Source organism: Cryptomeria japonica, chromosome 1 (genome assembly GCF_030272615.1).
Source record: "Cryptomeria japonica chromosome 1, Sugi_1.0, whole genome shotgun sequence".
Classification (NCBI taxonomy): Eukaryota; Viridiplantae; Streptophyta; class Pinopsida; order Cupressales; family Cupressaceae; genus Cryptomeria; species Cryptomeria japonica.
Window position 1 is genome coordinate 671,695,542 of NC_081405.1, and position 26,954 is coordinate 671,722,495.

Below are 26,954 nucleotides of genomic sequence, written 5' to 3' on the forward strand. Positions count from 1 at the left end.
AACTAAACTATTTCTTATATTATATATTTTTAATATAATAATAAATTATTAATATATGAATAATTTATATCAATTTAACATTAATCATAACTAAACTATATTCTATATTACATAATATAATATAAAATTACATTATGTTATGTTATTTTTAATTAATATATGAATAATTATTATATTATATAAGTATTAATCATAAGTATACTATCTTCTAATGATTCATTATCACGTGTGAAATCTTTTTTATTTGCTAAATATATTTACATAGATGATGATATTCTATTGATTGGTGAATTTAAATTGTTTCTAAGTTTACTAGTGAGATACAATTCTTTCTTTTGCTCTTGGATATTACTTGTTAATATGCGACTTACCAATGAGTGTGATCTCTCTCACTACAATTATAATAATTTATTTTAGGTTTCCCATGACACATTGAATTACATGTTTCCTTAGTATTCCTATCACCTATCTTCTTTTTAAGCATTCTATTTTCTATTTGAATGCATCATTTTGATACATTAAAAAACACAATTGTAGCATTTTATTTCCTATTTGAATGCATCATTTTGATACATTAAAAAACACAATTGTACCAAATAGATAATTCACATGCAAAATAAACAATTGACTAAAAAATATTATATAGTTTTAATATTCAAATCAAAGTTATCAAGTTCCTAACCCACTAGGAATTCTTCATACTTCCCAAATGCACTACAAACACCCACAATTAAATATATAATAGCTAAAATCCTTTCATATTCTCTAATTTCTGAAAAGTATAAAAATTCTATAAATATTTAATGTAAGTTTGTTAATATAGATTTAAAAAAAAAAAATATAATCTACATGTCAAATCTAGAAAAATAACAATCAAATCATTATGAATCGTAGAAATTTGATGAATTTAATTAATAAAATTACTTAAATATAAAAGATTTCCCAGGCTGATTTGGAGGAGTGGGTAAAAAAACGAAGTCTCTGATTCAAATTACGAAAGCGATCGTTTGCTGTTGGGCAGTTGATGTCGTGTTCGATTTCAGTTTCATTGATAACGAGGACGAGGTCCGAGAGTTGTGTGGACGAGGACGAGGACGAGGACGAGGTCTCCGTCCACGTTTACAATTTATTTACATAAATAAAAAATCTTTTCTTCCCAGCAGGAATTTACAATTGGTCAAATAAAATTTACAGGAATTTCTCTACAACAGCGACTGTTCTTCCGAACACCGTCCTCGCCATGAGTACGGTGACGCAAATCGCCGGGATGCCCCCACGTCATCCCCATAAACTCAATCCGCACATTTTCTTACCTCTATTTTACATCGAACTCACTCATAGCTCTACAGAAACAGAGACAGAGACAGACGGTTTCTAAGAATTCAACGGCCATGTTGCTACGCAGGGTTTGGAATTCTCTGCGGAAAAGTTCGATGTCGCAGAACAGCGAGGATGTAGACTCCCAAGAGCTATCTCCGGCGGAAAATTTGAGTGCGGATGTGTTTGATTTGATATTGCAGCGGTTGGGGCCGAGGGGTTCCGCTAAGGCTGCTGTTATTTGCAGGACATGGAGGAATTTTGTGGAAGACGAGAGGCTGTGGGAGTCTTTCCTGCGGGAGGAGTGCGGGGAAACGTGGCAGGCTACGGTTTTTGCGGAGACCTATTTGCGGGCTGGCCTTCCGCTCAGGTGAGCCTCATTTGCTCCGTGATCACGGGAAATTCGAGAGTGTTTTCAAGGTTTAGGGTTTTTTCATTTATTTAAATTCTGCATGGAAAGAATTGCGGGAAATTTTTAAATTTTTTCTTGCGTTGCGGTTTCAAATTTATATTGATTTTGTTTTTCTTTAAATTGGTCTTGTATAGATAAATAAAATCTAGATTTTACTTTATCTACTTGAGACACACACATTATTCGTTTGTGATTGAGAAGAACTGTTATGCGAGTGATTTATGAGCATTACATTCACTAAAAGTTTGGCGAGTAGGGAAAGAGGCTAAGTGGGGGTGATTAGATGCAAGGTACCAAAAGTTCTGTCAATGGGGAAAGAGGCTAAATGGGGTAATTAGATGCAATGCACCAAAAGTTTTGTCAACGTCGAAAGATGTTTATTGAGTTGGTCAGATGCTATGTATCAAAAGTTTTGCCGATGGGAAAAAGAGTAAGTGGAGTGATTTGATGTAATGCATCAAAAGATTTATCAATCGGGAACGAGGCTGATTGGGTCTGCTTCTGTGTTAAGTGGTTCTGAAAATGAAAAACTGTCATGAAAGTAATATTATATTATATTCTTACTGGTACATTTTTTATTATAATTACAAGTTATACAAGCTAGTAGAGAGGAAATGGCGAATGTAGTCTACTACTTTGGGCCTGTTTTGAGGTTTTTTACTCCCAACCTCCTTTCTCATCGGTGCTTGATTTGTAATTACCCTCTAGCCTCTTTCTTCATTGACCCTTGACTTGTAATTACCCTCTAGGCGCTTTCTTCATTGGTCCTTGACTTGTGATTACGGTCTAGCGGTTATTCTTATTCCTTACTAGCTCTTCACTCCTACAAATGGAATCCTTCTAATGTTCATGGGAGAAATGTTATTAATTATTGAATTTTCTGGTATTATTAGGTTTTCTTATGTATTTAGAGGATTTATCATTTTTCAATATACAGGTTGTAGAAAAATGTGTGAATTTTGCTTCTGTTTGAAATTAGAACTGGTAGTGATTTTCCTCCCTTTTAATTGGTTTAGGAGGCCGTTTTTGACCATTAAATTACGTATTATTTATTTTGAATGATGCTTGGAAAGAAACACCTTTGATATCCTCAGGGAAATGTTAATTTTAAAGCTATCGAGGATTTGCTTTTTTCCCTTGATAAAGATGTTTTGAGGAATTCTTTCTATATTGAAATCTGCAAGTTTGGTTGCTGTTTGAAATTGAAATTGATTTGCCTGTCTTCTAGTTGGTTCTAGAGACACTTTTTATCTAGCGTGCAAAACTAAAATTCTTTAATTACTTTTTTTATTTTAGTTATTTTGAAATTTGTATATCAGAAGGAATTCCTTTGATATTCATGGGAGATTTTTCTAAACATGTTTTTCAAGATTTGTTGTCTTATTTATTTTTGATTGTGACATCTTGTTTTTGAGAAGCATTTATCAGGGGTAATCTTTTATGTGGGAATTCGCAAAGTTGCTGTGGTTTGCAATTATTTTGTCTGTGAGACTTTATTTTGTCTTGCATATAAAATTCTTGCAAGAGAGTTTTTGTGATATCCGTAGGGGAAATATAAATTTTTTACAGAAGGATTGCTTATTTTTCTTTTCTTTTTGTTGTGGAAGCTTGTTTTTGGAAAGAATTTTTAGGGTACTTTTTACATGGAAACGTGCAAATTATTGCTTCTTGAGATTGGGATTATTTTTCCTTTATATTAATTGGTCTTCTAGATTGCTTTTGTCTTGTGGGTATTTGTTCACATATTTGATCTTGACAAATTTTGAACTTTTTGCTATCATCAATCAACAGGTGTCATTGAGTCATTCTCTTGAAAGTCATATTGGTTTTCTAATATCTTTTGATGTGTTTTTATGCACTATGCAACACAGAATAAAATACCAGAGGCACTCTATCCTCTCTTGATCAAAATCTTCTTGGATGCTGAATTATGTGATCAACCAAGATGACTCCAAGGTTTCTATAGTCAGGTCTTGATGTGTAGATAGCTCAATTGGTTGATGTGATTGCTACTAATCCAAGGGGACTTACGTTGAGTACTTGAATGTTGAACGTTTGGGTGTTGCCAGAACTTAGATTCTACCCACTTGCTTGGAAATAAAAGGGCAAAAGACATAAGGTTTAGGGATTCTGACCTAATCCTAAGAATGTAGGAACGATGGACAATCTTTGGTGAAACTCGACTAAGCCTTGCTTTGACATTCAAAACAACAACTCCACAAAGCTTAGAGCGATCTTCTAAGGTAATTACATGATGTTCAAACAACTATCAACAATAAGGATATCATCAAGGCAATGCATATCAAAGTGTGAATAGCAATTGAAGTTAAGTTTATTTGAGGATTCCAAATTACCACACAAGGCAAACTTACAATCAGCAAATTGCTAGTGGTATGGATATATGACTTTCACCATTGATCGTGCACAAAGTTCTGTCATTCATCTAAACAACATGAAAATGAATTGAGAAATAGAGACCATGCAACTTGTTGAAATAACACATCAAATTCACCACAGCTTCAATGAAATCATATGCTTTTTACAACAAAGTCTTGGCAACAATCTTTGCCTTCTCCTAATCTAACTTCAAATTCTAGTTGCTATCTATTGATTGTTATTTATGAACTATTATCTATAACTCCACTATTATTCTACTCTTGTTAACCTTTACAAATGAGAAAACTGAGCTTTATATAGAGGTTTCTATTACAATTCAATGACTTAGATTGATTCTCAAATCAATGGCCAAGATTACATAATGAAAACCCTAATTAAGGTTTGTTATAACAACTCCCTTTTACCAATGAGAAAATTACATTTAATTTGACACGTCACATATTGAATGTGAACCAATGAAATATGACTTTAGGTATCTCAAATTTTGTGCCATCATAGGATGAGTTAGATACATTGAATCCAGAAATGTTGATGTGGAGCTCCTCAATTGGGTGAATGATGATAAGGATGCCATCTTAGTTGGGTAGATCAACACAAAGTGTTTGAGCAATATCTTGATACTCAACATTATTCAACTTGCTCAATGCGATGATGATGGGAAACATCATTATGATTAAGCAAACTTTGATTAACTCTTCTAAAACTATCTGCTTCTTTGATCATGTTCGTTTGATGTAGACTATGTGATGACCTTGGTTTATCTTCCCTTGTTCATGATATACTTGACCTTGAGCTCTAACTTCATCTCCTTCCACTTTGTGTTGCTTAGAGCCTTGACTTCTTCGTGTTGTCATGATGTAATGAAAGCTTTTGAATATCTTTGAAATCCTTCTTGTGTAGTCCCCTTCCTTGGTATCCTTGTACTTGCCGATGAAATCCTTCCTCTTGAAGATATCCATTTCCATATTTCACTTTGAAGTTGTGAGGATTGTTGATACGCTTAGAGTATAAACCTTCCAACGGAAGAATTCTAATCTTCCTTGGATCTTGGACCTTGGACCTTGACTTTGATCTCTGCTTTGCATGACTCGAACTTGGCCTTGATGTTGAAATACCTTCCTTGGAGCGCTGTTCTGATCTTCTTACAGTCAGGCTTGCCCTTTTGATTTCCTCCTTTGTTACCTGCAAAACAAACAAGAAGGTATCAAACACAGATAACATATACTTAATTTATCTATCTTTTATCTCTTATGTGCTTTAATTTATCCATCTTTTATCTCTTATGTGCTCTGATTCTGTCTGATCAAATGACGTTTCGAGGTCTGATTGAAGTCTGATTGCTGACTCTCTGGGTCTGATTTTATGTTTGCTACAGGTCTGATCATATGTGGAAAATCCGCTCAGCTCTGCTCAGGCTGCCTTCAAAGTAGATTGAAAATGCCTCCAACTTGATCTCAAACCTCCTTAGTTAAAATCGCCTTCATTGATCAATGAAATGATCAAGAAATTCGCTGATTTTCACTGATTTTTGTAATCAAAATCACTGCCTCAATGTAGAATTTGATCAATGTATTGATCAACAAACTTGCTGATCCGTCTCACCAAAATCTTTGCCTTTTAAGCATTTCGTTCTGCTCTGATTAGGATTGCCAATTGTTTGAATGATGTCTGGAATGAAGTAAAACACTCCTCTATATAGGTGCTATTGAGTGAGGGGATGTGTCTTTCTTCCCCAGCCGACTTGGTTTTAGCAAACAAAATATTCAATTTCCTCTTCTTGAGCAATACCTTTGCTTGCTGCTTGATGTGGCCGAATTAGTTTTCAATAAATAAAATGTTTTATATCCCTTGCTGGGCGCTTCATCCTCAACACTATGTGGCCGACCTAACCATTGCTTTGCTTCTATTCCTTGGCAGCCTTTTGTTCTTCATTTACACAATATGCTAGGTCGGCATTCTGTGCTTTGTTTGCACAAAATGATCGGCCTTTAGGCCTTCATTTGCACACTCTGCATTTTGATTTTTGTATAAACTTTGTGGCACCTTAGCTTGCACTAGAAATTCGGCCTTAAGCCTTGATTTGCATTAGACCATTTTGGGCGGCTTTTAAACATTTCAATTGGACAATTGAGTCTTTTTCTTGATCGGCATTTTCCTCTTGCATTGCACCCTGATTTAGGTCTTTGATCATGATTTTGGTAACATGGTCTTGATTTGCATAAGCATTTCGGCATTAAGGGCTTCATTTGCAGAACCTAGGCGGCAATTGGGTCTTTGTTTGCATTAAATTTGCCTTGAGTGGTGTAGATCATTTGCACAGCGTGCTAGGCGGCAATTTTATGTTCATTTGCAAAGCTTGCTAGGCGGCAACTTGGTCTTTGTTAGCATTATGAAATCGGTGCTGGACCCTTCATTTGCACAACCTGGTCGGTGTTGACCCCTTCATTTGCACAAAACCCTTTGGGCGGCCTTCTGACCTTCAATTGCACAACTTTATGCTAGGCGGCAACTTCTTGTTGATTTGCACAAACTTGATGCTAGCTTAGGCAGGATTTTATCATTCATATGCACAAAATCACTTGTCTAGTCAGCATTTCAACTTTTATTTGCACAAGCTTTGGGCGGCAATCTGACCTTTGTTTGTATTTGATGACCTTGCTTTGGGTGGAAATTATTACCTCATTTGCACTAACAAATCGGCCTTTAGGTGCTCATTTGCACAAGCAGATTTGATTGATCACTTCATTACTCCTAAGCAAATCGGCCTTTATGCTCTCATTTGCACAACCTCAACTTGGGCAGCATTTAAGGCTTTGTTTGCACAAGTTTGCAAGTCAGCATTTTGTCTCTTGTCAGCATAATCAGGTCGGCATTTTGCTGGTCCTTTGCACAAAATGATGGCGAGATGCATTTTCTACCTTTGCTTGAACCAAAATCCTTCCTTCATGTTGTCTTATTGGGAAAATCCTGCATGTTGAAATGGCCCTCGTCTCTTATTCACCATTTAATTCCTCTTTAGTATGTAGATCTCTTCCCTTGTTTTGAGGAGTCCTCATTCGTAGTTTGTCATCATCTTATATTCCTTGTATCACACAAAAGAGAACATCCCGAATCAAAACTTGAGAATGAAAATAAGATACAAGCAACTGAGACAAGAGAAATGTTAGTTCATAGCTTAACAACATTCATGACAATCATTGTCTACCAAAAATCATTAATAACAAATTTCTTTACAAACCCTTCCTTTTATTGAAACCTGATTTTCATTCTCTTCCTCCTGAGTCTGATCTATGGCAAAATTCACATCTGCTGCTCTGCTATTGAATTTACTCCTTGCTGCTCTAATTTGTTCTGAAATCTGATATGCTTGTCTCAGAATCTGCTATGATTTATTTGTATCTTTGCTGCAACCTGCTTCTCTGATTCTCTTCTGAATGTATTTTCGGATTTTGGAGAGGCTGTGTATAGAGTGGTGGAAATTTGAGGAGATTCACGTAATATGGAGTAGAAAAAATCAGATTGCCTTGCTTCACATTCGCCTCTATCTGCCAGTATTTGCATCTGTCTTGATTTGCATCATACTGTGAAATAATTGTTTGGACCCTTCCTTTACTGCTATAACTGAAATTTGCAGCCTGCTCTTTTTATGATCTGATTTTGAATTTAAATCCCCAACAGTTTTGTTTAAGTGTCATGTCTTTTACTTCAAAGGTGAGCTTCTTTATTCCTTAATGCCACACCTTGCCTCATGTCTCATCGTGGATTTAAGGGGCTTAAGCATGTGCCGGGGATATCAGGGGTCAAAGGAAATGGTGAGGTGGATGTTTTTCAAAAAATGCCTCAAAACTTTTATCTCCATCTTAGAGTTTGCTGGGGCCCAAGCAATGACGTGGTAGAGAGGGAGAGGAATGTTAGGTGTCGTGGGTTGGAAGTGAAGAATTGTAAGGAAAGGTGCCACATGAGAAAGAGAAGTAGAGGATGCTGGGGGAAAGGGAGACATAAGGGATATGGATGTGGAAGGTATAAGGTGTAGTGGAAGGGTAAGGGGGTGTGGGCTAGGCAGGATCAGGTTATGAGGGGATAGCAAAGGGTTGACAGTGGTTTGGGATAGGATAGGGGTAGGAGGTAGGGTGGTAAGGGAGTGCGGGTAGTGTAAATCAGAATTGTATCTTTGATAATGTTAATTTCCAGCTTATATTAACCTGTAGGTTAAATGATTAATAATGAACATTTAAACAAACATAGTAGAAGTTGAATGCATGAAACAACATAGACACATAACACAAGTTACCCTGGGAAACCTCCCTCTTGGAGGAAAAACCCAGCATGAAGTGATCCTCAGATCTGATTATAAATTAGATGTAACATTCTGAGTACAACACTTATCTCTTAGGGCTGATGAAGATGATCAAACGGCGATCTGTTTTATGCTCCTTTGATGGCTAGGTCTGCACACAAGATAGTCTTAGATTTGCACTTTTATCCGCACCAGATCTGCACTTTTGGTGCACTTTAGGTCTGCACCAAATCTGCACTTTAGTCGCACCTTAAGTCTGCACCAAGTTGTGCACCAAGTGTGCACCGATCTGCCCTTCATCCTTGCATCTGCACTTGCCTGCACTTCACTCTCTGTGCACTGATTTGCATTGCACCAGCCCGCACCAAGGTGTGCATCAAGTGCACATCCATCTGCACTTCTTCACACCTGGGCTGCTCCAAGTGCATACACAGTTCGCACCTTTGGAAGATGAGATTTGTGCTCCAAGTGCTCACACAGTTCACACTCTTAGAAGGATAATCTCGCACCTTTTCTGGATAACTTTGCACCTACTAGCTGAGATAATTCGCACATATGACTGAAGAAGTTCGCATAGAGCAGAGAGGTATTTCACCTTGATGAATAGTGTAAATGACTTGCAATTGTTGCTTGTATATATATGCAAGATGTGAGACCCATCTTTTGGGTCGGCTCAATAACTTTTGGCGCCAAACAATATTTTAGTTTACACGCCACATATGGGTCCTATCTTTGGCGCCTAAGTTACATGCTAAATGATATGACTTTGGGTCCATACGTTTGACTAGGTGTGGCCTTTAGTTTTGGACATAATACAATAAGGATAGGGTCCAGCCCTATAAAGATTCACATAATATTGGAATAGGGCCCAGCCCTATTTATAATGAATTCTAATGTTGCCTTTGGCAATTAGAATTCACCTTTTATTTTGCTTCCTAGTTACAACAAAATCAACAGGTAGTGGATGGGTAGATTAAGAGGTGTGAGATATAGGTTAGAAAATATAGGGAATGGAAGGTATGAGAGTAGAAGAAAAAGAGGAAGTGGGGATGAAGGTTAGAGGAAGGTAGGGTGAATGGAAGGAGAGGTTTAGGGAAGGGAAGTTAGGAAATGGAAGGAGGTGGGAGTGGAAGGGAGGAAGTTGAAGGTGTAGGTGAGGTGGTGATGATAGCTGAAGGGTAAGAAAGGTGGGAAGTGGAAGGAAGGGGAGATATGTTGTGACCTAATCACACATCACCCCATCCCAGATAGGGACCCCCTATCTTTTAGGCCCTTTCGGTCGTTTGGTCTTGGTTTTTTGTGTGTTTTGGTGGCAGTCTCGTCAATCTCTCCGCTTTGTGGATGTTCGGGGGTTAGTTAGAGTTGATCCGCTTCTCTGTCGAGCGAGTTCTATGAAGTCTAGGGCCTGTTTTGCCCCTTTTTAGGGTTTCTGCCTTCTGTCCTAGATTTTAGGTGTTTCTGTTAGGGTTTTGAGAAAACTGAACATACAACTGGAATCAGGACCCTTCAAGGAACCTCCCAGTAAAATTTGAGCCAAAACGGAGCAACTTTCTATTTTTAGAAAGTCCCTATTTTTAGAGATTTTTCCGAGTCTCGGAATGTCGTCATTTTGTAAAAAATCAAATTTACTATTTTTATTAATTTCTATTTTTAGTAAGTCATTTCTGCACCCTGCCTAGGGGCCTAACGCTGACACTTTGAAGGTTTCTATTTTTGGAAAGTCAGTATTGGCAGGGTCAGTCAGATAAGACGACAAAGATCATACGTTTGCAGATATTTCTAATTCCGGAGAGTCAGACAACAGACAGAGAAAGCCAGAAATTGGTCAACTGTTGGAAGCCTATGCCTAAAATGGAAAGCTTAGAAATTCACCAAGGTTCAGGAAGACACTTCAAAATCACAAGGAGGTCAAAATATTCCAAGTTTGGAAGATTGAATGATGAAAAAAACCATGCCTGAATGAAAATTCCGCCCAGGTATGCAGTTGGGCGCTAAATCTAAGTGTCCAGGGATGGCGTGGAAAGTTTGTGGATCCTCAGCCTAGGTGAAAATCCGCCCAGGAATGGGGTAGAGCGCCAAATCCACTAAGGCAAGGAGAGGTGGAAAAAGTGAAGAATCCTTCCCCTGTGCAGAATTCCGCCCTAGCCTTGTGGAGGGCGCCAAAATGGAGGAGGCAAGGAGAAATGGACAGATTTCAATAATCCTCCACAGTGGTGAAAATCCGCCCAATTGTGGACTTGGGCGCTAAATGGAGGGTCTCAAGGATTCACAAAAAGTTGCAAGAATCTTTCACATAGTGAATATCCCGCCCCAAAAAGGAGCTGGGCGCTAAACAAAGGAGGTCATGGATGGCATGGAAATCAATGAATTCCATGACCTATGCAGAATTTCGCCCAGGCATTGAAGAAGGCGCCAAACCAACATTCCCATGGACAATGAACTAGCCAAAGAAATTCCTCCCTCAAGCCAAAATGTGCCCAAGTGCTAGGGAGGGCGCCAAGTAGCAAGAGCCATGGAGAAAATGAAAAAATGAAAATTCCACGCCTCATGGAGAATAGCGCCCAAAGGAGAAGAAGGGCGCCAAAATTAGGTTACCAAGGACAATAGGAAAAGACATGAATTCCTTGCCTTGGTGGAAATAGCGCCCAAGTATGCAGTTGGGCGCCAAACTGAGGAGAGCAAGGAAGGAAGGACAAAATGGGAATTCCTCCCACTGAGGAAAATAGCGCCTGGATATGAACAAGGGCACCAAAATGCTAGGTGCATGGATGATGGACAAAATGCGGAATTCCTCGCCTTAGCCGAAATTCCGCCCAAGGGAGTGATTGGGCGCCAAAATGGACATTCCATGGAAGGCGTGAAAAATAAAAAATTCCAAGGCGTAGTGAATTCAACGCTCAAGCTAAAAAAGTTGAAATTTTGCCTAAGGCATGGAATCCAAGGGGTCAAGGAGGAATAGAAAGTAAAATTCCCCTAAGGCAAATTTTTGAATTTGCTATTTTTAGACACCGGATCTCGCCAGAATGAGGAAATTTTTATAGATTCGGAATCGTGGCAGAAGTCTCCAGCCAATAAACGTGGCTCCTAAATTTTAGGAGGATCCCTAAAAAATAGGGATGTTGAAAAGAGACATGAAAATTCCTTCAAAAGCAGGAGACGACAAGTTAAAATAAAATAAAGCAAATCTTGAGAGAATCCTTCGAATTCCCTCCAAAATTGGAAAGAGTGAAAACAACGAGTTGGCGAAGAGAATCTTCCGAGTATGATGCATGACTCGGAGCATTTAAGGAAACTTCTAAATTCAAACTCACTCGCATGAGAAATTGCTTCTGCATGGCGTAGTTATTGAGGAAAGTATGACGCGTCATAAATGCAATTACTAATTTAATGCCTCCTAACTTAGCAAGACGTTTTGAAGAATTCTATATAAGTTTGGAAAGGCATTTCATTTCTCACGTGCAAGATTCAGGAAAGAAGAAGTGGAGAAGTGAAGAGTGGTCATACTTAGTCTCTGTTTTCATCATTTTCAAGGTGCTTCCAGGATGGCGGAATCAAACAAGGCAGCTACTCTCTCTAAGCGGGCATTGATCAAGGCGGAAATGGAAGGTTTCCTTCCCCATTCCCGGCTGAATTCAAGATGGGAAGAAATCAGCGATACTAATTTAGGCACACTCAATTTGGCTGCATTCAAGATCAGAATGTTCGGGACAACAGGGCACAGTGCATCACCAACAACTGTCAAAATTGTCAAAAGTGGAATTGTTGCGGCAGCTGGCTTTCCTCCTGCTATTCAGTGCCCGGACTTGGTCTAGGAATGTGCAACACATTATAATTTGGAGCAAAAAACAATCTCAACACCTGATGGCAAGCTGCTAGCAACATTGACTCTGGAGTCAATTGGTGAGGCTTTCGGAATTCCTTCGCACTATTCCATGACATACAGGACCAGCAACGGAGCTCAAACAGTATATGAAGTAGGTCTTGCCAGGTGTGCTGATATGATTAACAAACAGTGGTTGTTGAAGCCTAGAGTGCACATTTCCAAGATGCCAAAAACTCTCACCATCTTCGAGTTCAAGTAGGAGTATGTGGACCTGATCAAAATGTTAAGTAGAGTAATGGGGTGTTCACATTCTGTGAACTTTGAGACTTGGATGTTCTTTTACATAGGCGAGATCATGAATTCAAATGGGCTAATCGACTGGGCTAGATTGATCAGTCACTACTTGCACGAGCAGTTGAAGAACTTAAAAGAAAAAAGGTCCAGTCCTTTTTAATGAGCTCCTACCTGTTCTATATGCTTGCGCGAAGAGGAGGATTCGATGGGCTGCCAGCAAGAGGAATCATGGGTTGCGGACCAACTTAGTTAAAAGTACATGAATGTTATCCCCAGCTACATCTTCACAATGCCAATTCTTACAGGTTGGCAAATGACACCTTCACCATGTACTTGACACGGCTTATGCAAAAGAAGTTTCACGTAAGGGTGTCACCGCAAGCAAGGGCCTTGGTCCAGAAATATGGAGCTGCGTTCTTACAATTTCCTAAATTCACCTACATCAGGACGCAAGGATTCTCATTCCAGTCATACAAGTTGCCTAGATATAGACAAGCTTGTATTGTTGGAGCTTATGAGACAGTTAAGTGCCTATTATCAGCTGCAAAAGAAGAAGAAGAAGAAGCAATCAATTGAATTTCCAGTTGTCTTGGGTGACTTCATGGAAATATGCCTAGGCTTGGAAGCCACTGAAAGTCTAGCAGGGGAATTGACATTCTATCGCCTGCCATTTTATACATCCAGGGCCCAATATGATCCTTACAGCCAAATCAGAAAGGTTGCTGGCGTCAAATTCATACACTAGTTTCACATAGAGGATTACTGGGCAAGTGCCAAGGATGACCTTGAGGTCCGGAAGAGAATGCATTCCGGATTGCCCCTCGACACCATCAGGATAAGTGAAGGAAGATGCAGATTTGACATAGCCCGAATTCGAGAAAGTAAAGGATCAACCTGTTCAGTTGCCAGATTGGTCAGAGCTCAAGATGGATGATTTGAGTATCTTAGCTAGACTAGTGCTGAAATTCACCAAGCATTGGATTGACAGGTAGATAAGGAGGTTGGCAGAAGGGAATGTTCATCTAACATATCAGCTAATGGGAAGTCTAGATTCCCACAGTGAGGCAACCGAAGGCTCTTCACAGGTTCAGGTAGGAAAGGAAGTTTGGATGGATAAAAGAAAAAATGCCCAGAAGAGACCAATGACAGCAAAGAATAAGGATATCCAACAGGAAATCCCACAGGAGGTTCAACAGGAAGTCCAACAAGAGGAACCTCCACAAAGGAAAGCGAGGACGAAGAGAGAGCATTCACCGACAAGTTCCTCGAGTGTGCAGGAGGTAGAGATGTTCCCACATCCAGGAGGTCCACTTCCAAAGAGCATTCCGACACCAGATATACTTAGCATCAACGCTTCACAGGGACACCATCGGCCAAGAAGTCAAAGGCAAGAAAGTCCCCCACATCAGGAAGAGGCTCGCCAGGATAGTTTCATGGAAGCTATCCTCGGTGAAATGGAGGAAGAGTTGCAGGAATAGGAACACGTAGAGGATCATAGTCACTCCATCCCTACTCTGGATTGGCTGGTGGGAAGGCTGACAAGGGAATCAAAAATGGAAACTGATCCTGTTCAGGAGCTAGAAGAATTATTGAAAAGGATGGATCAGCCAGCAGAAAAGAAGGCTCCCTGAAAATTTTCCAAGGTTGTTAGAGGAGAATTTGGATCCTGGACCTTGCATATTGATGAACCTGCAGTGGATAAAGACAAAAATGAGATCAGGCAGGAGGATTACGTCATCAGACAAATTGATCTTGGCCATGCTTCCACAGGTCAAGTAATGGGAGACTTTGAAGAATCTTCCTTGGCCATGAAGGAGAAACTGCTGAAATCAAAGGCGAAATGTAAGCGGTTGAGGGAAGAAAATAGAGTCTTATGCGAGTATGTCAGGAGTTTCAAAAGACCCCTCAGGGAAGCAGGTCCTTCATTCACTCCTCCTTCCTCCCTTCCCAAGGAAGTGGTTGATGACGCAGAGCTTATTAGAGCAGTGGCGCAAAATTCTTGGGAATGGGTAGAGGACGTTTATGTTGAGGCAGGGAAATTCATTGAGGATCTAGCTCATCTTCATTCGAAGTTCGTGGCCCTCCTAAACAGATTGGAGACAACAAAAGGATTATGGGAGGATGTGCACATTTACCAAGACTTAACCATTCCGCGACTCAGGGTTCTGACGAAGACTCAAAGGCAAATTTTGGTGGACGGGAAAGTGATTCAAGAAAATGAAGCTTATGACTTTCCCTGATGGTTCTACGCCATCTGCTCAGGAAAGAACACCTTTGACAAATTCAGCGTTGACTCTTTTACCTTTAAGGAGTCCATCAAAGGTGCTCAGGAGGAAAGCATTAGTGCAATAGAAGCATTGTTTGCAAAGAAACTCAATGACGGAGGAATAACGGTGAACTCCCTGAAATCTCAGTTGCACGATTTCTTCTTTGTGGGTTCATTCCCTAAGGAACATTTTGCAAATGTTTCTTCGTTCTCCGGTATAATGAAGAAGACATAGGAAGTCACGACGGAGTGGGAGAGCTTCTTTTCCAAGAGCGAGGAAGAAATTGCCTTGATGGAATTTGACATTGAAAATGTGCCAAGTGTGTCCATCGGAGAGCTGGAAGCTGTCGTCGGCAGATTCATTGCATACGCCATAAATGAATGGGATAATGGTCGTCCATTTTTGGACGAGAATCTTTTGGTTGAATAGTGGTGGCCTATTTACAGCTGGAGGTACTTTGACTAGGTGTGGGTCTAGGTCAATGCATGTTGCCGTCGGATGAGGAATCTTCTTGCATGCAACCTCCTCATATGGAGAATGATGGGCATTTATTCCTTGCATGGGTGTTTGCTATATTCTGGGCATAATCAACATCATGGGGCACATTTAATGTGCTAGTGGGTGCTATTTTAGGCTCTTTGAATTAATTGTACATGTGCATGATGGGTTGTTTATTACCGATTCCCACCTTATTGCACCTTGAGTGGGGAATCTTTTAGGGTGAAACCCTAATCAGGGTTTGCATGGTCTGAGGCCTATATAAAGGGGTGACCCCCCTCATTTGAAAAGGGGGAGAGAGATTATTTCTCTGAGATTGTTGCATCAGGATTGTGAAGTAGCCAACTTAATGCATTGCTCAATTTTGATGGTGTATTCTTGTTCTACTTTGGCAATTTGCATGGTCTTGCTCTCTTCAATTAGATTAGATTTGCTTACATGTTGTTAGAAGATCTGGATTTGATAGGAGTGCTTGTTGCAGAATCTGAGCTCATACTTTTGGTGTGCAGCTAATTGTTGTACACCGTGCAAAGTTAGCCTGAGCCCTTTTGATGTGTATATGTTTAACTTCGATCATCAGTAGAGATTGCTCGATCCGATGGTCCATATTGATCATCTGAAAAACCTTTATGCACCCTTTGAAGATTGCACCGCCTTCGTGTAGTTGTGCTCTGCTGGCTAAACGAAGTGTGGTTTGATTTTGCATAAGTGATCTCATCTCCTGTTCTTAGGATTAATTTAGCTTTAGCATAATCTTCTCTACCCTACTCCTATTTACTTTCCACATAATTCGAAAAATCCAAAAGATCCAAAATTAGAGCTTTCATTGCAAATCATCTGTGCAGAAATCTTTGAGCTTCCATGAGTCTTCTCCAATTGAACACACGTAAGGCCTCTTGGGTTATCAACAAACCCATCAAACATCCAAGTCACATCCACACATTGAAAGAACCTTGGGATTAGCCGTTTGAACTTTAAGCAATCCTAGCATATGGACTAATCTTGATCAAGAGAGGATAAGGTGACCGTTGGTGACTTTATTCTGTGTTAGACGCGGTCATAAAAAAACACGTCAACAAGATGGATGGATAAGGGATGTTAGATAGAGGATGGAGGAAGAAGGATGGGTGGAAGGTAAAGGATGTAAGGGGCTACTGTCTCGAGGAGGTCAGTAGGCTTCTGGGGTGTAAGTCCCCATCTGATTCTCAACAGGTGGAAGTTGTGGTGACTGACAAATGGTTGGTGTCAAGCTATTGTTGTGTGAGAACTGGACGAAAAACTTATATAGGGGGAAGCAGAGTACCACACTGTGCACGAGAGAACGTTTCTACAGTGTGCTTTACTTTTTTACAGGTGAAGGTTCATGGTGGAGAAATCCAAGGAGGACCAAAACAGCATTCCAGTGAGCAAAGGTGTTCAGAGTGATTGCAGAGCAGTGGTGTGAGTAGAAGCAGCAGAGAAAGTAGTGTGACTTGGAGTTCTCGTTCAAGGAGGGGGCTTGGGTCGTGTACTGGGTAAGTCATCGCCGGCTCACAAGAGAGTCCGTGGTGCGCCAGATCGAGTTCTGAAGGAGACAGGGTCTTTGTGGATTTGGAGTCTACGTGAGAAGCTACAACTAGGGGCGAGGTGCAGTGTGATTAGTACTAGTGTTTCAAGAGTAAGTGTGAATCCAGGGGCGGGAAATTGTAATTGGGTGCTTGGGAAGTACTCGGGGTAGTGACCGACAACATAGTTGAAATTGATTGTAGACCGGGTCGGGGGCCATTTCTTCATATCAATAAAGCTATCTATTTGCCCTAGTATTGTGTTCATCGTGTAAAGATTTCCGCTGTGCAAGTTTGTGCGTTGTTGTGCAAGTGTGTGTGCAGGTTCTGGAGCTTGGGAGTGCTAACAGGCGTAGTTTGAAGTCTTGGAAGTGCTTGGATCTCACGGACAAGTACCGAAAAGATTGTTGGTGCCGCACGGGTAAATCGAGCTCCGTGACAAAGGATATGGGGTGAAATAGAAGGAAGTGAGGGAAAGTAGAAATGTAGGATGGATGGAGAACGGGAGAAGGTGAAGTGGAAGGGATGAATGATGGAGAGGTAGTGAAAGGAGATGGGAGTGAATGTTAGAATGGAAAGATAGGAAGGAAAGATGGATAAGTGAGGGTAAATGGAAATGAAAGGAGAGATGGAGGATAGGAGAATGTGGTGAAGGCATAGATCACCATGTGATGGGCAGTGGGATGGAGGAGGATTGAGATGGAAAGATGAAAGATGCTAACTAGGGATTGGCACAAATTTGATTGGTTGTCTCAATTGAATCTTTGACTAGTGGTATAATTTTATTGGTTTTGATGAGGTTCTTTTGGTTTTTATGTGTTTTTGAGGTTTTTGAATGATAGAGTAAATAATACAATTTTGGAAATCAATACAGGAACAACTTACAACTACTGAAATTAATTTTCAGAATGTCTGATTTATTAACAACAACTAACAAATGTCAAGAATAAATGAATTTCATCACTCACATGCCAAATTGGCCTACCAGAAGTCCAACGCCTTGCCTGGAGGGCTTCTTTATTGACTTTATTGAATGGAAATGCTGCTACAGGAGCTTTCAATGTGTTCCAACAGCTCCAAAGGGTTTTATTCTTCTAAACAATAATTATCAGAAACAATTGAATGAATAACTGACAATCTTGAAGCTTATTCTGAAATCTTGCCAGGAGAGTTCACCAAATTGACCCAATTTTCCCCTCTAATTTGCTGTTGTAGCTCCAGTATGATGTAACCCTTCCAAACAAACCCTTGATTTCCTCTTGCAATCTGTTGACAATGAGTTCTGAGCAATAAATCTGAATTGAAACCTTTCCAATTATTTTCTATGGATCCATAGGCAAGAAATAATGGTACGGCTGGCCCTGGAAGGTGTGATCTGCAAATTTGGAAGCAATATCTGCTAGAAAATGTTTGATAACTGCTCAGATCTATAGGATCAGATCTGACAAAGCTGTAAATGATGGATTCCTGCTGATTACGACCTCTAATATCCAATTGCAAGTCATATAGTGCTACTGTGGTGATGCTGGAAGTGTGGGGTTTCGTCCACACAATCAAATTTTGGAGGGATTTCGTCCTCCAATAGCTGCCAAAGCTGGTACGTGCTGTTGCAGACCTCCAAAAATCAGATAGAAACAAACATAATGAATTAAGATGTGCAAAATGAGCTCCCAAACACCTTTTATTTTCAGCCCCCTAATTTCGAATTAGGGTTTCATTTGCCCTTTTTATTAATAAAATAACTTTATTTTATTTGCAAGACAATCCCTTTAGAAGTTCGATTGGTTAAAGGGGTCAATTATTGATTGAATGGGGCCAAAATCACTTAAACCAACTTCCCCAAGTTGCCACGCCTAGGAAAGGTGTTATGGCCTTAATTTAATAATATAATAAGATAAGTGATTAATATAATCACCTTTTTATTATTTAATCAACTAATATTTCCTATTTTATTCATCAAGTGCTCAATTAAACTCAGAACTGTAAACTGATTGAAGCCACTTGCCTGTGGATAATCCCTGAGCCACATAAGCCAACTAGTAGTTTTCCCCTAAAATCTAGGGATGCTCCTAAAAAAGTAGGAGACTGGACCTGTCAATCTGAAACTGAATCCCAATGGTCCTCCTTTGCTGTGTGCACCTCTGGAAGGTCTGTCAGTCAATAGGAGATGCACTCAAAGCCTCCAAAACGTTCCTAGAGGTCTCCGGATGCCCCATAGACCACTCCCAGTCAATCCCTAAAAAATAGGGATCTTTCCTAAATTTTAGGAAAATGTCGTCAACTGCTCCAAACTCCCTGAAAGGCTCATGCATGACTCTCTAAGCCCCTGAGTTGGTTCCCTCCACGCTCTGTTGGCCTATGGGAACCAGATAATAGACCAACCCTGCTAGAAATGCTGTTACTAAGGAAGGGGAAAAATTGGGAACATGACAAAAGATGGAAGGAAATGGAAATGAGGGGAGATGGAGGGGAAGTGATTGGGCTTGGGCATCCATTGGTAGTGCTAGGAGAGGCAGGTTGAAAGCTTTGGAGGGCAGAGGAAGTGTTGTACCTAACTTCATCTTAAAGAGAGAGACTTGACTTGATCAGCTCCTGACCAACTACACGTCTTACAAATGAAAGGCTAATAGCAAAGACTTGACAACTACCAATGGCTAAGCTAAGACAACTAACCTAGAAAACGAAAAAACAGGGTTCCCCATTTGCAATGGGGTGATGTGTGAAAATGTCACAACGGTGTCATGCAAAGTCTCTTTGTTGCCTTAGCTTGGTCAAATTGAAAATGATAATCTCTGCTTTGACAAGTATTGTCTGGGAATGTTCTCAATAATTTTTGCAGAGTTGATTTGTTTATCAAATCACAATCATTAGTTGTGGGCATAGTTGTAAATTCTTTTACAATTGAATCCATTCTCCTTGAAGTGTTACAAGTTCGTCTATATCAATGCCAATAAATCTGGTTCAACTCCATTATCTCTGCAAAATGATTCAATAATCTTGGTGGCAGAAAATAAAAGTTTTCAACCCTGTTTTACAATTATAATTGATTCATGAACAAGAATTTACAATTATTTAAAGGATTCCAAGAAAATTTGCCAGTTGGTTGAAATGTTCCCCTTATTTTTTTTCAATTTTCAATTTTCAACACAACATTCAACACCCAGTAGCGTTAGGAAAGATGAAACATTGAAAACATTACATGTTGGCGGTTGAACTAGCCACTTCCACTTTTACAGCGGGGTAAGAAATTATTGAAAATTTAACAAGCTTGGTGGTATAATATGCCACTTCCACTTATTCGGTGGGAGAATTACAAACTGAAAAGGAAGGCTCAACCACTTATGCAGTGGGAGCAATACATTATTAGCTGATAACCTAAATGCTGGAAAGATAAGCTAACTAAGCTAAGCGGTAAACTGGTCTCTTCCACTTATGCAGTGGCTAATAAGGAACTAGTCAGAATGATGTTTGCTGTAAGCACTACTAATCAGCATTACAATATGAAACATGCATTACAAATCAAGTAATAATTGCTGTCCAACAGCTGCAAATGATATCCAATGTTTTTCCTCAGATTTCAAGAGGCTCACAACCAAGGAAACATCCCCAAAACTCCAAACGCTAAAGTCTGATATACTTAACCAGCAAACTGAAAATACAGACCAGCAGCACAAGACGCTAAAATGCTTCTATCTCCTCGAAAACACAAAGGATTGACTTGAAACAAAATGCTAATGAAGCCTAGAGAGGAGGCGATCAACAAAACCCAGCTGCAAATCTGATCTAACAATTAATGCATGCTTCCCAAGACAGCCAGAGGCATGGTACGACCTGGGAGGAAGGGGTGATTTTCAATATAAAATTCAAATCTGCAAATTAGAACCTGAAAATCAGCAAGAAGGGCCACTTAGACCATAGAAAATAATGGGAGATTACCCAGAAGCAACAAAAAATCCCTCTTAGACTTATGATTGAAAAACACTTTCAGTTCCATAGTAAACCAGCAATCTGGAGATCCACAAACATCCCAAAAAACATCAGAAAACATCAAAAGACACCCTTACAATGAACTCCATCTGTCCTTTAGTGTAAAGAACAACCTCACAATCTCAACTAGTTGCTGTCTATCAAGCAAAAAGCCAAGAACAAGCTAGGAGGTATGCATTCCTCGAAGCAAATCAGTCTCCATCTCAACAACACTTCGTTACAAAATATTCATGGATGCCAAAACAAGAGTCTAGCACTTTTATTTACAACATGTGTCTCCAAATTCAAATTCACGTTCCCTCCAAATGGATGCCAAACCCAAATGCACATTCACTTCACATTTTGTTTGAAAATTACATTGTATTTCTTTTTTCCCCAAATCGACCTTCACAAAGAGGCAAATATATTTTAAAAAAATATCAATATTATATAATGTGGTGTCCAAAGGTAATAAAGTGCATTATATCATAAAATCAACTTATTCCTCCTTAGGCATCCATCATGCCTTAAATATTGTTTCGCTTTATAAAACATTTTAACTCAACAATGAAGTGCCCAACATAAGTTTTGAACTGCCAAAAATAACTCCATGAATGCTGGAAGACCATTTGCTCAAACTGACCTGCTAGAAATAGCCATCTGAACTGCCTCGCTGAAACCCTGTTTAAAAAAAGCACTGCAAAAAAATAGCACTTACTAAAAATAGCATACTGCTAAAAATAGTAAATGTGTCCAAATGCATTTTAACCACATTTTGAGCAGTCGTGGCCCATCGCAACTTACCAAAAATAATAAGTCCGAATTCAGATTCATTTGCATGTCACACCATCACGAAGCTCTCTGAAAACCCATAAGGAATCTAGATTAAGAATTGTAAAACTCCAACATGCAAGCCACCAAATCTGCCAAAGCATCCTCCAAGAAAATAGGAAATCCTAATTACAACTCTTGACTAGTTTATGGGCCTCTGGAATAGGCTAATGGCCAACTGAATTGATCATTGCTGAGAAGGGGACATTACATTGGTTCACAACAATATTTTAATCTGTTCTCACCAAATTGAAGTCAGATGATGCACAAATGAGCAATTGGAAAATTTAAATGCAATTGTGGTTTGCCTTTCATGAAACGTGCTTCACATTTTGTGGTTTTCTTTAGGTCACAATTAATTTTCAAGTGCAAATCGAGCAGTTCCGAATAGAAAGCTTTTGACCCTGATAGAGGGAAAGACACAATGGTCCTATCCTACGAATTCAGATTCAAGTTACTTTTCTCATAGAGGTAATAGATGTTTAGTTGGTCAAAACAAAGATAAGTAATCACTACATCAAGATACACGTGGACCACTTGATGTGCATGAAAAGGATACAACTGCCATTCTTGTACCTTCCATTTACCTTTTTAGATTTGCATATGTTAGAGATTGTACACATTTTAGAGCTGTAAGAAGGGCAAGATGTTATAGTGTTGGCTCTAAACAAGGAATATAAAAGCTTGGTTGTTTCTCTCTTGGATAAATGACTTCTAATTTATAGATATCCTACTTTAATCATCAAGGCTTCACATTTTGTGGTTTTCATCAGGTCACAATTGATTTTCAAGTGCAAATTGAGCAGTTCTGAATAGAAAGCTTTTGACCTTGATAGAGGGAAAGACACGTTGGCGGCAATATTGTACGAGAATAAAACTAGTTAATTAAGTTGTATTTGTCTTTGTTAGTTCGGTAACCGAGGGATGGTAGTTACGGGTACGACAGTTGGCCCATTGCCGAAATTTATCCGGAGCACGGGAGTATACTACATGGCACACGGGTAATGGGACAACCATTGGCCGAAGGGACGAGCAGTAACCCGGACGAAGAACCTGAAGAACTATTTGACGAAGAACTAGCACTCACGAAGGATTTTTCCTGCATCCTTCAGGTGGCGATTGAAACACACATACGAAGGGAAGCTACCACCGAGGATGTTCCAGAGGACGCTGTGTGGAGTGCGCTTGGTGTAAGCCCGACGGTAAATCGGTTGATGAGCAATTTGTCCAGCCTTTTGGCATAGGCATTTTTGGCTCTCCAAAGCCACAGGGAAGAGACCTATCAGGAGAACCGATGCCAGCAATGCCAGCAAATCCTACGGGATTTTCACGAGCGCCAAGAGGAGCGCAATGAAACCGACCGAGGGATGAATAATCCGTGAATGTGTAAGGGTGGAGAAGAATAAAACAAGAACACCCCCACTGTAGTGACATACATTGTATACCAGGGATGAATTAATAAAAGTGTTCTTTTCAATATGATGCCTTGTTCTATTGCATAAAGAGAATTTAGAATTAATGCCCTATTTACTAAATAAAGACAAAAATAAGAAGGAATACATTGGGGACTCTGAAGCCGCCCAACGAGCATTAATTCTCGAGCAACAAGTAGAACGAAGAAGAAGATTTAAGAGGATTGCCGAGGAAGGAAATGGCGGAAATGGCAGCAATGGCTCTGGCGAGGGCCAGGTTTCCACACTAATAGAAACCACCAAGAAACGTTTGGGGGACCTTTCCCTAACATTGGAGGAGATCGGTGACGGGAGTACGGTAGAGCCGTACACGCCATACAAAGGTGCTGAGACCAGGAGGAAAGACACAATGGTCCTATCCCACGAATTCAGATTCAAGTTACTTTTCTCATAGAGGTAAGAGATGTTTAGGTGGTCAAAACAAAGATTAGTAATCACTACATCAAGATACAAGTGGACCACTTGATGTGTATGAAAAGGATACAACTGCCACTCTTGTACCTTCCATTTACCTTTTTAGATTTGCATATGTTAGAGATTGTACACATTTTAGAGTTGTAAGAAGGGCAAAATGTTGTAGTGTTGGCTCTAAACAAGGAATATAAAAACTTGGTTGTTTCTCTCTTCGATAAGCAACCTCTAATTTATAGTATCCTACTTTAAGCATCAAGGCTATGGGTCAAATGCTTTGGCTTGGTTGGGTAGGGAATGGTTTTGAAGCTTTCATGATTTAGGAGAATCTTGGTTGGGTTCATTCCATCCTTGGAGTTCTATCTACTTGATTTTGTTATGATCTATCTAACCACAACTTTCATTTCTATTGTGTTTTAAGATTATTACCATGTAAAATTGAAGAATGTTGTCTTCATTGCCTTTGCTAGTTATTTTCCAAATGTATGTTATCATTTAGTACTTAGCCATCCATGCATCTCCATGGTATTTGTAGTACAGGATCTATTTATAGCAAAGTTCCGTGACTTGCGGTGAGTCACGCGAGTCAGCGGGTCGGGTGACCCCTGTCGAGTCACGGTGACCCTGACCCGGGCTTAGACAGGTCAGGGGGCGTGACTCCTTGACTCGCCAAGTCAGCGAGTCACTCCGTGACTTGCCGAGTCCGAGGGTCATGACCCGGCCGACGTCACTTAAAAAAGTGCATGCTGACTCCTCTCCGATCACTCTAGAGGAAGTCGACCCCGAGCCCGATTGGCTCATTGAGTCCACCAATCCAGTCTTCACTGATGAGGAGCTTGACTGGGTTGACCAGGCAAACAGAGAGGCTAAGGCTATGGCTATGGCAGAGGAGGAGGATAGAGCACGATCAGGCACAACACCTATGGCTACTCAGACTGGCACATCACGGGCAGAGACTATGGCGTCATCCAGGACCTACCTGTTGTGACCATTTCACACATCGCCCCATTAAATGGGGACCCCCTCTTTTTGCTCTTGTTTTGCCTGTTCTTCTCTCTGCTTTAGGGTTTTGAATTAAATGAGTGAGTCGTCTGCATTAGGGTTAAGCCTTAGGGTTTCCTTTGATATTTTCAAGCCAAAGTCCAGTCCAATTTTGACAGATTATTAAGCACCCTCGCATTGATTGCAATTTTGAAATAAGATGAGCCTGCCAGGAGGTCAAGTTTGTCTCAGGATGGGTCCAGTTAAGATTTTGAAGGCAAATTCAAGTTAGGTCTAAAGTGTTAGCATTTCAATGATTGAATTATGCAATTTTGTCCGGGTGAATTTTGACCAAGTTTTTGAAGGTTTACTAACTTACCCCTGGCCTTGGGGATGACCTAATTATGCCTTGTCAAGTGATTGAAGATAAAAAATGTGGATATTTTGGCTTGCAGAGGTAAAATCGCTCCTGTCCCTCACCCAGGGACCAGGGCGAAAGTGATATTTTGTGCATATTGGTTATTGACCTGTTTAATTTGTTTTATGCAGGGTCTCCAGGAGGACAAGTTGGACGTAAATTGAATATTTTGAAGATTTTGAAGACTCAAAAATGATGAATTTTAAAGTTTAAGACCAAATCGCTCTTGTCCTTCACTCAGGGACCAGGGCGAAATGGTTTTCTTAGGTCATTTTGGGCCTTAGTTGATCGAAATGGAGCATCAAGGACGTAATGAAAGATGAAATGAGCATAAAGGAGTATCCAGACTTCGTCGTTGGCAACGAAAGATTGAGTTTTGGGCTTAACAGGACAAAATCGCTCCTGTCCCTCACTAAAGGACTGGAGCTTGAATTCCAAACTTGCGTTGTCCACACAAGATTTAAGTGATTTTGCGATTTAAGGAGGTCAGGAGAAGAATGCTTTGTTCATTGAATATAACTTGAGCCGTCTACGAAGTTGAAAATCAACCCAAATTGGCTAAGGCGCTCCTGTCCCTCACCAAGGGACCAGAGCGAATTTCAAAGGTAGCTCCTGTCCCTCTCCCAGGGACCAGAGCGATTTTCTCAAGAGACAAGTTTTGGCCAAGGTAAAGCGAATTTCAAGCTTGATATGAAGGAAAGAGGGCATAGTCACTCCATTTGAAGATAATTTTGAAGGTTGCAAAACACAAAGTGAGCCCATAATGGCCAAGGCGCTCCTGTCCCTCTCCAAGGGACCAAAGCGACCTCCTCATAAGGCAAATTTCCCGCAAAGTTAAAACGAATTTCATGTTTGGGATGAGTAAAGGAAGGCCTAATCGCTCCATTGAAGACAATTTTGGAAGTTGGCGAAATACAAGTGAGCTTATAAATGCAAGATCGCTCCTGTCCCTCTCCAAGGGACCAGGGCGAAATATAGATTGTCCAGCCTCCCTCTCCAAATTTGGACAAGTCCGAGCCTAGACACATGATGGCAATGATATTTGGAATGCCTCAAAGAAAAACGAAGTTGCAAAGACCACAAGCATTTGATGAAATTGGCTAAGGCGCTCCTGTCCCTCTCCCAGGGACCAGAGCGAAATCTTCAAATTTGCCTGATTGCCTAACATTTTGAAGTGCTACTGTCGTTTACAAGACTCGAGATGGGATAAGGAACAATGTTTTACGCCTTGAAGAGAATTTGATGTTGATATGATTAAGAATTTGATGTTATGGACTAAATTTTGCTCCTGTCCTTCACTGGAGGACCAGGGCGATTTCTATAAAATCAAGCATCTCCCTCTAGAATCACGCCAAGGCAAGGTTTTATGAAATGAGAAACGCCTTTTGGAAAACGATGGACAAGGAAACATCCACAAGAATTGACAATTTTTGGCTCAAGTATAAAATTCGCTCCTGTCCTTCACTGGAGGACCAGGGCGAAAATCCTTGGGATAGCTCAGTTAGTCTTGAAAAAGTGAATTGGACATGCATGAAGCAATCAATAGAGATCATTGATTGCCTCACATCATAAATTGACAAATTGGAAAACGAGGATCAAGGACAAAAAGATGAAATCGCTCTTGTCCCTCACTAAGGGACCAGGGCGAAAATGGTTCTAAAGAGCATTCATTCAAAAATTGAATAGATCAAACTCAAAGTCACGAATGAAAACCCCATTTTAGACGTAAAGGAAGAAATTTCGAATGTAAAAGGCAAGAAGTATGAGGTCTAGAATAATTTCGCTCCTGTCCTTCAGTCAAGGACCAGGGCGAAATTGCTTTAAAACAAGTTCCTTCCAAAGATGAAATAAATTAAACCCCAAATGCCAAGCAAGAATGCTATTTTGGACATCCAAGATGAGACTTGGAACGTGAGAAGCGAGAGATGCAAGGCCAAATGAAAAGGGCGCTCCTGTCCCTCTCCCAGGGACCAGAGCGATATCATTGATGTCCCAAATATCTCCCATGCTTAGTCGCCAACACTTT

The 26,954-nt window shown here is 40.1% G+C and overlaps 1 protein-coding gene across 6 annotated transcripts in view; it reads left to right on the plus strand.

The window, feature by feature from the left end:
- The first annotated feature begins 968 nt into the window (after positions 1–968).
- LOC131026781 (actin-related protein 8) overlaps positions 969–26,954 on the plus strand; it is a 183,948-nt gene continuing 157,962 nt past the window's right edge. For all 6 annotated transcript variants that reach the window (XM_057956755.2, XM_057956756.2, XM_057956757.2 and 3 more), the window contains exon 1: positions 969–1,687. In XM_057956755.2, coding sequence (XP_057812738.1) covers positions 1,392–1,687 — 296 coding nt within the window. In that variant the 5' untranslated portion in view covers positions 969–1,391. The remainder of the gene's footprint in view (positions 1,688–26,954) is intronic.